General features: G+C 50.8%; 1 protein-coding gene across 4 annotated transcripts in view; it reads left to right on the forward strand.

Moving 5' to 3' along the window:
* LMF1 (lipase maturation factor 1) overlaps positions 1-12,237 on the forward strand; it is a 152,846-nt gene that overhangs the window by 46,653 nt on the left and 93,956 nt on the right. For all 4 annotated transcript variants that reach the window (XM_053991562.1, XM_053991561.1, XM_053991560.1 and 1 more), the window contains one exon: positions 2,423-2,571. In XM_053991562.1, coding sequence (XP_053847537.1) covers positions 2,423-2,571 — 149 coding nt within the window. The remainder of the gene's footprint in view (positions 1-2,422; positions 2,572-12,237) is intronic.

A 12,237-nucleotide genomic window follows, 5' to 3' on the forward strand; every position in this document is an offset into this window, starting at 1 on the left:
TGGATGGATGGATGGATGGATGGGATGGATGGATGGATGGATGGATGGATGGATGGATGGATGGATCATGGATGGATGGATCATGGATGGATGGATCATGGATGGATGGATGGAGCAAGTGTGTGATGGTTCCCAGAAAACTGATCCCACATGGGCAGCTGTGGAGACTCCATCAGGAAGGGGGTTGTGAATATACCAGAGCCTCTCCCAGCTTATCTGCCCCTAAGCCTGGTTTTAGCAGGACCTTGAGGCAGGAGCACAGCCCCACATGCCATTCATGCCCTCACCAGGGAGCAGCCCAAGCCGGGCAGGGTTTAACCCCAAACTGGGCGAGTTTTGGGGCCCAGACTCCTGTCCCAGCCTGCGAGCAGGGTTTGTCCTTGGCTGCACTTGCAGTTAAACCCAGCTTAGCTGCAGAGCAGCCGGGGGTGCCGGGGCTGTGTCCCAGCAGCTGGCAGCGCTGTTTACTCCGTGCTCCTCCCGGCACGGCTCCGTCCCGCTGTGCCAGCTGGTGCCAGGATTCCAGCCCATCCCTTTGGGATAAAAGCACAGGTGCAAGGCTGAACTCGTGGTCTAGGCCATGCCAGGAAGGCTTGGCTTGGCTTGGCCCACGCGGGTGCTGGGAGCATCCTCCTGGAGCCACGGGATGTGCGGGAATTGTCCTGCAGGATCCCGGCGTCCCTCTGTGCCCTTTCCCGGCAGCTGGGGTTAAAAACGCAGCAGGGAGAGCTGCTGGTGTGCCCCGTGGGTGAGGGCAGTGCTGCTCTCCAGGGGAATGGATGCACGGGGATGCAGGAGTTTGGATCCCACCCCGACACCCATCCCCAGCAGGGCAGGGTGGTGATTACCATATGAAAACAGGGATAACAGTGGGATTCTTGTGCCGGCAGGCATGAGGGAGATCTACGACCCTTTTGGTGCCAGTCAGCCCCGGAGCTGGGTTCAGGCACAATTAACCTTTCACTTTTGGGATGAGCCGGTGCTTTCCTGCTGCAGCTGCTTTTGGGACAATATTCCTTACTTCTCCTTCCAGAAACATTAATTTGGGCATCTGGGGGAGCTGCGCTGGGAACCACAGGCTGTGTGGGGGGAGGAGGGAGAGTTTTTAATGGCTTTGATGTGTAATAATCGGAGTTTTTAAAGATCCATTTTGATTTAAGGGTTTTTTGCACATTAAGATTAAAAAAAAAAAAAAAAAAGGAGGTTTCACGACTGTTATTGGAAATATTTTCAAGCAAATTCAAAGTGGTTTTTCCCGTGTGGCAACATCAAATCAGGGGCTGGAAAAATCTTGGGGTGGGGGACCAGGGGGCTCAGGCTGAAGCTGGAAGGGATGGATGGGTTTGGGATGGGTTTCCCTGCTTCTTTGGGCTGGGTGAAGGGAATTGTTTTGGATCAAACCTTGGGAATGGACTGGAGCCACGGACACTGCCTGGTTTAATTGGCACAGCTGAGAATATCTGTGCCTTAATGGCTCCACCAAGGAATTTTCAGGAATTCTCCTCTCCAATGTGCCATTTAATGTCTTTTTTTTTTATTATTAATGGTTTCAGAGTACAATTCTATCACGCAGAAATATTTGAGAATCTGAATAATTGGAGGTGGGACAAAGCTGCAGCAATTTTGTTTTGGCAGGGATAAATTGGTGCTTCCAGACGTGGTGAGGGTTGGACTTCACCTGTCAAAACAGAGCTGTGTGTTCTGCCTCTCTTGGAATAATCATTCCAATATTTATAGGCTGGGATGGAGGAGAAAATGCAAAATACAGATTTGCATGGATTAGGCGGAGTCTGTCTGCTCCAGAGGATCCAGGGAATGGATTCATGGTGGGATCCCAAGGCTCTGCTTTGAGCTCAGTCCAGGCTAATTTGGTTAAATCCAGGGATGTGTAAAATCCAGTGGTCTGATGGACAATTCTGGTACCATTTTGATTTTTTTTGTGATTAAAATTACAAGCTTCTCATTGCACTGAATGTTCATGAGAAGTCCTAACAGGATCTTAATCACTATTTTTTTGAAGCTACAACTGCCCCATTTTGGCAAAAATCCAGCCCAGTCCATGGCACTGGATCCATCCATGACTGGAGGAATCATTTGCTTGGTTGTCCCGTGCCACTTCCCAGGGCACCTCAATCTCATTTTTTCTGCTTCATAGAAGTTATTAATTTTTATAAAATCCCCCCTTTTATGCTGCTTGTGCTTGGAGAAGAACAACACAACCCCAAAGCTTCAAACCCCTGAATTCCCCCCTGTGTGGGATGTCTGCTTTAGGGCAGCTGGTGCCTGATTTCCCCCAAATTAACCTTAAAAAGCATTCAAGGTGGTTTATTTTTTTAACCCTTCCATTTAAATTTAATTCCAGGATGACTTCCAGCACTCTCACCATAATCATTTCCTTCTTCACTTCTCGTTGGCCCTGCAGGATGGGAATCACAGCTCCTGGAGACAGGATTCCTGGGAATATTCCTGTGCCCCCTCTGGACCCTGTCCCGCCTGCCCCAGGGCTCTCCTCCTTCCAGAATTGTCATCTGGAGCTTCCGCTGGCTGATTTTCAGGATCATGCTGGGAGCGGTGAGTGGGAACTCACGTTTGGCTTCTTGGGGGTGTCAGCAGCAGGAACGTCCCATCCCAGCTGGGAATTTCCCCAGTCCAGCACCTCGGGATCCCTTGGTTTGGGAGTTTTCCCAAGAACGAGGAAAAGCTCCCTGCTCTGGTCCTCAGGATCCTTCAGCTCGCTGCTGAGTTTTGTTTGGAGGAGGAAAAGCAGGAGGGGATGGTCTGTGTGGATGTGCTGGTGCTGCACTTGAGGGGCTCTTCCAAAGGAATTAAAGGGAAGTTGGGCGTTGTGGCTTTTCCACAGGACTCTTGGAATCCAGGGTAATTCCCAGCTTTCCCCGGATTTCTTCTCCTTTGTTTTTGCTCTTCTGAGCTCTCACTCTCTGCTCCGTGCTTCCAAACAGAACAATTGCTGCAGAACTGTCCCAGTGCCAGAGGGAATTCCCAAGGGAATCCATCAGGGCCTGACACATCCCTGTTAAAATCAAGGAGTGGCAGGGGCGTTCTCCTGTCAGCTCCATCTGCTTGGACCTTCCAGAACATCCCAAAACTTAAAAGCTGAGGATCATCACTGTAGGAGGAGTGGTTGGGTTTTTTTGGGAATTTTGCCTTGGAATTTTTTCAGGGATCTCAGGGTGAAGGCTTTATTTGGGGCATTTTTCACCAATGGGAAGCTGAACCAAATGTCAGCACAGGCTGAATCCCAGGATCTTGATGCTTCTTTGGATTCAGGGAATGCCTGGATGTGGCACTCAGGGCTCTGCTCTGGTTTGCAGTGCGGGGATTGGTCACAGGATGATGATCTTGGAGGTCTTTTCCAGCCTCAGTGATCCCAGGATTCTGTGGCTCTCAGCTGTGATGTGGATTGTCGAGTGAATTTACACCAAGCATAGCCAAGCATCCCCAATTTCCTTAAAAATTGATCTGATCACCAGTTTGCATCCTGCATTCCTTCTAAACTGGGATCTGCCTGAGCTTTTTTCCTGCTGCTGTGTCTCATATATTCTGAATTATGGGGCAGGCTGGATATGAAGGAAAACTCTGCTTCCCAAACATCCCCGTTCCCGTTATCTCTGCGCTGCTCTCAGCTTTGCCAGGAGAGCAATAACTCCTGATATTTTTGGGAAGAGACGTGTCCCTCTGTGCCTGGGATGCTGATATATCACCAACAGCCACGGGAGAGGAAAACATGGAAAGGTCATTAAATGGAGACCCCCCCCCAGGCGAGTGATTGATGGGATCTTTAATGTTTTGGGGCCCGAAGTCGTGTAGGATTTCTCCTGGGCTGGGGGAACAGCGCTGGCAGGCAGTGGGAAGGAGAAGGATCCTCCTGGAACCCAGGTGCACCTGCTCCCAGTGCATCTTTGCTTTCCTCCTGAGCTGGCCAGGAGCTCAGCACATGCAGCAGGAGTTTTCCCAGGCTGGGATTGGCAGTGCTGGTGTTTTCTGCAGGAAGTTCGGCTTTCCCGGGATTCTCTGGGCTGCTTGGGGTGAGGCTTCCCTTGGGAAATCCTCCAAGCAAGCAGCATTCCCTGGGGGCAGCTGGGCTTTCCTCACCTCGTGCTGGGTGTTAGGGGAGCGTTTTGGGAGTGTTCCTTGGGTGGGCGAGGTGCTGTCTCCTCTCCAGGTTCCCATCCCAGCGCGCTCCTGTTTTCCATGGTCACTTCCTGAACCACGGGGCTGATTTCATTTGTCAGCCCCCTTTCCCTCCATTTCCATGTCTCATATTTGGCATCTCTCTCCACGTGCAGCTCTGACAACCTGGGACTTTGCACTGAGCAAAGCTGGTCTGGTTTGGAGGAGGGTGTTGGAGGAAAGGTTGGAGCGAGACCATCTTTAAGGTCTCTTCCAACACAAACCGTTTCATGATTAGGGAGTTTTGGTGTTTCCTGGCTAAACCACCTCCCAAAAAATCACATCCAGACCTTGCTGTATTGTGCACAGGAGCTGGCTGGCCTTGTTTAGGGAGAAGTGGGATAATCCCAGCTGTGGTGGGAGGCGAGGAGCTCAGGCAGGCGCTGCTGCCGGGGTTTGATTGGCAGCGAGTGCTGGGCTGAGCTCAAATATTGCTGCCTTTTTAAAAGGCATAATTACGTGATTCAATCTATATGTTTGATGTTCCTAATCAGCCATTAGAGCAGGATGTAAAGAGGGATGCTTCCCAGGAACACGCCACAGAATAGGGGCTCTTTGTGTGAGCCAGCAGCTCGTTAGGCAGCGAGTGATGCAAACACACATTTGCAGGGCTGCTTTCCCTCAGAAGAGCTCGGTGGTTTGATGGCTTCATCATTCTGTTTGTGACTCTCTGTCACTCGGATTTCCTGAGGCTTGGAAGATGCAAAGTATGGGTTTGTGATGCCATCAGAGTCACGAGGTGGGAGGCAGAGGTGTGTGCTGAGATTCCTGCCACGCCTCAGGCAAAGGGATGAGAGGAAACAGCCTCAACTTGCACCAGGAGGGTCAAATTAAATATTTAAATTATTTCTTTTTTTCTCTGGAGGAACGGTCAGCATTGGAATGAGTTGCCCAGGGAGGTGGTGAAGTCACCATGGAAGTGTTTGAGACATTGGAAGTGGCACTTGGGGACATGGGTGGTCTCTTCCAGTCTGGATAATTCTGTGATTCCATGTTAACCAAGCCACAGGGACTTGCCAAGAGGAGCAGCCCCACTGCCAGCAGGGTCCTTGGCTTGGTGGCACTGAGGTGTTTTGTCATCTGCAGCTTCCTGGGGACCCTGCTGTGCTCTCCAAGCCTTGCCCCTCTCTCCAGTAAACACAAATATTTGATCCAGCAGGCAGAGTTGCTTTTCCAGCTGCTCCATTCCCTCGCTGGTGGATGGGTTTGGGGTGGTGTCAGCCCCTTCTCCCAGCCCCTCGCTGCAGGCTGGGGGTCCTGAGGGAGCTCCTGGCAGCCCTTTTGCCAAAGTGCAGAGTTTAATAACCCCTGATTCCCAACAAAGGGCTTGGTTGGAGCTGTGCTTCCCTGCACCAGCATCTCCCTGAATCTCGCGGATTCCCAAAGCCCAGTCCCACTGGTGCCAGCTCTGCCTGGAGCTTTTTGGGCAGCTTCTGATTGAATCCCCATCCTGTGCTTCCAAGGTGAGGCTTTCCCTCCCAGGTGGAAGAGTTTCTGCTTCATTTTTTGGGTTGTTCTGGGGTTTTTTTGGGCAGCAGCCTTGCTCAGGAGCTCTCCAACAAATACAGCTTGTGGCTAAAACCCCATTCAGCAAACATTAGTCCTGGGTTTCTCCTGCGAGGCCTGAGAGCAGATGACAACTTCATGGAGCCCATACATTCTGGGGAATTCCCTGCTGCAGGTGAGACCCTCGTGCTGGGGGAGCCCAAATTCCTGCCCAGGGCTGGATTGGAGCTGATGAATTGCCAACAGCATCCCGAGGAAAGCCTGGAGCAGCTCCTTGTGCCCTGAAAGTCGTCAGGGATTGTTAAAGTAAACCATAAAAGAGAGTTTCTGTTTCTTCATCAGTGCAGGGGCTGAGGGGCGTTGGGGGAGCTCAGAAATGTGAGAATTCGGACAACATCAACACCTGCCTGCAACTGCAGCAGCACTGAGCACACCTGGAAGCTGCAGGAGCACGGGAATGGGATCTCAGGGGGGTTGGGAAGAGCCCCGGAGCAGCAGGTTCATCCTCCAGCCCTGCAGTGGCTGAGGGGGCAGCGCTGGGGGGCTTCTCCTGATGTCTCTGCCCTGGGCTGTTCCTGGTTGCAGGAGCAGCATTCCCTGGCTGACCCCTGGGGTGGGAGCTCAGGCTGCACCCTGCGTGCTTGGTTGGTGTCCCTCAGCACTTCCCTGGATCTCTGGGCCCTGCTGGGATGTGTCCATTATCCAAAGCACTCCTGGCTCACTCGTGCCCACTTGATGATGTTCTGTACAAGGAATATCACCCCGGAATGGGAAAGGATCTTAAAACTCATCCAGTTCCAACCCCAGCACCTTCCACTGTCACAGGTGATCCAACCTGGCCTTGGACCCTCCCAGGGGTGGGGCAGCCACGGGAAACAGGGATAATTATCCCTGCTGGGGATGCACAGAGATGGGGGAGCTTTGAGCAGCAGGGGTGCAGCAGCAGGCTGGAAAAGTGGGAATAAGCAGGGAATGAAGGTGGAGCTGTGCCTTGCAGGGCATCCCAGCCATATGGAATGAGTTACCAGGGAAGGTGGCTGGAGCAGCGAGGGTGAGTCTGAGACATCTTGATTAGTTTCTGCAGGAAAGGATTGAAGAGCAGAGTGAAAAACCAGGGAAAGGGGATTTAAAGCACATTACCACTTTCATTTAGGAGTGCCCAAAGCAAGGAAATTCAGATTTAAAGCTGCCAATCTCTGCCTGCCTGCTGCAGGTGTTGGGGCTGGGAGGGCTCTGGGGTCTGTGTCCAGGTGGGTCCTGGGGCCATGAGGCCAATCCCAAACTTTGGGTTTGTCCCAGGAACGAGATCCTTCAATAGGTGTGTTCTTTGATAATTTTATTCTTTATAACAGAAATGTGTTTTTCTGTAATAATCTGCCCTGTGTGCAGTGCCCTGGACACCTTCTCCGTGTGATGCCCTTTGAAGTGTTGCAGGATCTGGGATGGGTCCCTCAGGAAGGGTTTTCTTCCCCCTTTTATCCTCCCACTTTGGAGAGCCCTTCCCAGGAGCTGCTCCCTCTGCTCCTCCTCACGTCATACACGAGGTTCTGAGGAGGAATTTAGGGGGAGTTTAGGGGAATTTTTGGGAAACCCAAGAGCATCTTTTCCACTTGGGATTTGTAACTTGGCCGTGCCTCCCCTTGCTTTGCTTCCTGTAAACAAATTTTTTTTTTTTTTTTCTTTTTTTTTGCCACTTCCCAGATTTCCCTTTCTGTCAGAATGCCCCCCCCCCCTTCCCAAATCCAGGCTCAGCCCCCTGAGCTGTTCAGGAACATCCTCGGAAGTGGCTGCAGAACAGAGGAGTTGGGAGCAGCTTTTGGCAGGCAGAGACTTCGAAAATAATTTCAATCCTTTGCTGTTTCTAATCTACACAAGAGATATTTTCCCCTTTCGCAGGAGGATAAAAGATCATTTAAAGTGACAGTTTTGGGGAAAAAAACAGTGCAGAATTATAATAATAAATTATTTTCCCCTTAAATTATCACAGTTTTTTTTCCTGTGGATTTGTCCCTCTTTCTCCGAGATGTCTTTTCACAAAGAAAAAAAAAAAAAATCAATTCCTTGCAGATAATTTATACATCACTTGATATTTAATATGTTTTTAAACATATTCTGAATTTTTTTTGCTGTTAAAAAACATTTCTTTTAACCCACTGCAGCAAATCCTTTCAGAACCTTGTGGTTCGTGTGGAACTCTTGGTGTTCCTTGTTTTGTTTTTGCTTTGGAGCCTGTTAAAAGTGTCAGGACGTGGGTGGCATTTGAAAGGTTACTGGAAAGGGTGGGGCTGTGATTAGCTAAGAAGGGAGATGAACTTTCTGGCAAAAATAAGGAAGACTTTGATGCAAACAGAATCTGGATGCCTGCAGTAAAATGGAACCAAATCAAAGTTGGAATTGGGGCGATCCCGAGCTGCAGAAGGGGGGAGCAGCAGCAGAATCCAGCGGATGTAGATGTCAGCTCGGTGACAGGCGTGCCCTCATCCTGGGCATTATGGCCCTGAAATGGAGAATAATTATTCTAATTTGTTTTATTACATTAGCGTGGGTAGGAGGGAAGAAAGGGAGCTTTCTTCGCTGCCTTTCTCATTATTCCTCGGCGAGCACGGCGGGGCCAGCTCCCGGCTCCCGCGCCGGCCCTTCATGGGAATTTTTGGAAAATGATGTCTGCAATGTTCTGACCTTTGCCGTCCCAGCTGCAGCCTCCTCCTCTCTGCAGGGATCCCACACTTGACTCCTTAGCAACCTCCTTTGTGCCTCTGATCCCTCTCCGTTTGTCTGGTAATAGCCCTTGGCAGCGGGACTTGTTGTTCCTTGGTGGCTGGAAAAGGCAGGAGCCGCCAATGCCAAGGATTCTGCAGAATCCCTTTCACCCACTGCTCCTTCAGAGCCCCCCAGATGCTGCTGGGGGCTGCTCAGAGGGGATTTTTGGGGGTGGGGGGGGAGCTGAGGGAGGCAAACAGCAGCAAGCCAAAGGGAAGCAAAGTCAACCTCAGCGAGTTCTCCTGCAGGCTTTGCGCCCGTGCGGGGCTTTGGGGTTGTGGTGGCTCTGGTTTGGCTCCCTGCAGGTTCACCTGAGCTCCTGCAGGTTCACCTGAGCTCCTGGGGCCACCTCAGAGCCCCTCTGTGCAGCTGGGAGCAGGCAGGTGGGGTTTGCTCACCTGGATCACCGCAGGATCCTCCAGTGGTTTGGGGTGGGAGGGAGCCTCGTGGGCAGGGACCCCTCCTGCTGTCCCAGGTGACTCCAAGCTCTGTCCAGCCTGGCCCTAGACGCTCACAGTGCTCTCAGGATGATGTGGAGGTGCCAGGCTTGGAGCTGAGCAGGGCTGGCAGGGGATGGCCAAGGTGCAGAGCAAAGCAGAGGCAGCTGAGGAGCACAGAGCTGTGCTTCCCTGGCTGAGGAATTGTAAAGCCATGGAGTGGTTTGGGTTGGAACAGACCTTAGAGCCCGTCCTGCCATGGCCAGGGACATCTCCCACCATCCCAGCCTGCTCCAAGCCCCATCCAGCCTGTCCTCAAACCCCTCCAGGCGTGGAGCATCCTGCCACTCCTCTCTTCTCGTGGAAGGAGCAGCAGGAATGTGAATTCAGTGAGGTTGGTGGGAGCAGCAGGTGCAGCTCTGGTTCTCACCTGTGGCCACAGCTGGAGCAGCAGCTGTACCTGTGTCACCTGCTCCCCGTGGGAACAGAAAACCCGGGATCCAGCTCATCCCTCCTGCACCACGCACCCGGGTCCATCAGCAGAGGGGGAAGCTCTGGGGTCCTGGGGCTCTGAGGGAGTTGTGGACCCCCAGCTGAAGTTGGTCTCGTTGGATTCCTTGGATTTAGGCTCTCCAGGAGCCTCTTCCAGCCCTGCCCTATAATCCTGAGATGGTTTTATTTTTCGATTTCACCTTGGGAAGCTCCTGCCTCTCCCACAAACTGGGCTCTAAATTTGTCTCAGAATACCCTGGTGAGGGTTTGGCTTTCACAGAGATGGTGAAACCACTTCTCCTGTGAGTAGCAGAGGTGGGAAGTGCACGGAGCTGGGATTTTCCCTGGAAGCTTTCCTTATTTATAGCAGGAGCAAAATGAAAATCTAGAATTTAGTTGGGAATTCAGGGTGGGTTTTTGCCCATCTTTTGTAGAACAAAGATACAGAAAGGTCTTTAAATTGACTCTAAATTTGTAACGTGGGTGCCCCATTCCCCACCCTTCCCTCTGGAGCCGGGATCAATAGGGAATTTTGCAGACATAGCTTGAGTCACCAAGCTTTTGCTCAGCTTCCCGTGCTATTGGCCTGTCTGTACCATTTTTTTCAGAATTAATTTTGGGCTGAAAAAGTCTCAAAGAAGTGCTTTGTTCCTCCTTGACACTCACTCCAGGGAAAAAAAGAAAAAAAGAAGGAGAAAAAAAAAAAAAAAAGCGAAAAAGGAAAAAAAAAAAAAGCCGTGGAAAATCTGACATCTGCATTGTAGAGAAAAATCAATAGATAGGGAGGAATATAATTATCCCCCACTCCTGAAGGAATTTTTCAGATATTTTTTGGAGCAGTGACTCATATGGGCTTAGGGCTTGAATGACATTTTAATTATTCTGGCTTTTTTTCGCTTTGAATCACCCAAGTACAGCAGCCTGGAAGGGGCACAGCCACCACGGGAAGATGAAAGGGCAGGATTTGGTGTTGGAGCTCTTCCCTCCCTTCAGGTGGGGGCTGGATTCCCTGCTGGATCCCCCTGCATTCTGTTTGCTGGCATTCTGTAAATATGGGAGTGTTTTCTCTGCTTTGGGGTTGTTTTATTCCATATTCCAGAGCAGGGCTGGTGCGTGGAGACAGTGTGGGGGCAAAGTGGTTAAACCCAGGAATTTTATTATCCAGTAAATCTTAAAAAAAGTAAATCTTAAAAAAAAAAAAAAAAAACAAAAAACAAAAACAAACAAACAAACAAAAAAAAACAACTAAACATAATTTTCCTTGCCCTGTGAGAAATGCTGCTGGATTTAATTCCCCTTAATTAATTAGGGGAGCCTGGGGTTTGGGTCCGAGCAGGTGCTGCATCTCCATCCTGCCCTGAGCTCGTGCCCTGGAGGGAACAAACCTGGCAGGGGAGGAGGAATTGAGCCCATATTTCATTCTGGAGCTTAATTCAATCCAGGGGCAACATTTTCTAGTCCTCCTGCTGTAAATTCCTGTGACAAGGACCTCAAGCTCCCCCTTCCCAGGCCAGGAGCTCTCATTATCCCGAGATAATGCCAGCGGTGCCCGACCCCGTGTCCCTGCAGCCACCAGCCAGCAGTGGGAATTTAATAATCCTGGATTCAGAGTGAGGCCACGGAGGTGAAAGGGCCTCTGCTGGTTCACTTGGCCACCTGGTCGCTTGCCTTGACTCAGATTGGATTTGTATTCCTGAAAAGTTCCCGCTGTCCTGCAGTCCCCGGGATGTGCGGAGCTGCCGTGCCGCGCCTGGCGCTCGGAGATCTTTTCCAGCCCCAGCAGTTCCAGGGTTCTGTGATTCTCCTTTCCTGCCTCTTCCCAGCAGAGCTGAAGCCTCGGAACACAGAGATTTTCTTGTGCACGTTTCTTGGTCCATAATCCTTGGGAAAAGTGGAAAACTCAGGTGCCAGTGTGGGAGTGAAGTGGCCTCGAGGACAGCTCAGGGAAAAGCTGACTTGAAACCCCTTAATGATGAGAGTGGGAGTTTCTTATGCTGCAGAACATCTTTGATATGAAGATTTTCCTGTTCGAAAGCTTTCTAGTAAACAAAAAGGGATGAACTGCCCGAGTGAGTCATTGCAGGGGAAAATCGGGATTTTCAGAGCGCTGCTTTTCCCCATCCTCGTTTTAATTGCAGTTTTAATTATCCCTGCTGGATAATAGAGCTTGATAACAGCCCTGCAAAAGGAGGAGGGAAGGTCATCAAGATAACTGTCCTGTTTTAATATTCCAGCATTCCTGCACAGAGCTTCCTCAGTGTGTCCTGGCCCTGCCAGGGCTGGAGCTGCGGCACATCCTGGGAGATGCTATCGCCAGATCCTGTAATTTTAGAAAAGCTTGGAGGGCAGGACAGGCTGGGGAGGGGAGGCTGCAGTGGCTGCTGACAGTGAGGGTGTCTTGTCCCTGCTCCAGAGGGATGGAGGGGATGTGCTGAGTAAATCCCTGGAGATAAAAACTGCTTTGCCATCCCAGAAATGCTGGGTGATACCGCTTTGCATCCCTTTTCTGCTGGGCAGGAGTTCATAAACTCTGCTCTGCCCTGTGCTCTCAGCTGTCAGACAGACAGACTGCCCTGGGAACTGGATATTCCTGGGTATTTCCTAGGTCTGGACAGCTTTGGAGGGTCTTTAACTGGAATTTTAAATTTCTTTTGAGCTGCAAACATGTTAAACTTTATTTAGTGCTGCAAGTGAAGATTTGTTTTAGCATGAGCAGGGAGCTTGGAGCAGAGGAGCCACTGTGGTCTCTTCCAACCTGTTCCAATTCTGGGAATTTAGATGGAATTCATAAATGCTGGAATCTCCTGCTCCGAGCTCCCATTTGAGCCCTGGAAGGTCACTGATCCCTTCC

The sequence above is a fragment of the Vidua macroura genome, chromosome 16 (genome assembly GCF_024509145.1).
Source record: "Vidua macroura isolate BioBank_ID:100142 chromosome 16, ASM2450914v1, whole genome shotgun sequence".
Taxonomy (NCBI): Eukaryota; Metazoa; Chordata; class Aves; order Passeriformes; family Viduidae; genus Vidua; species Vidua macroura.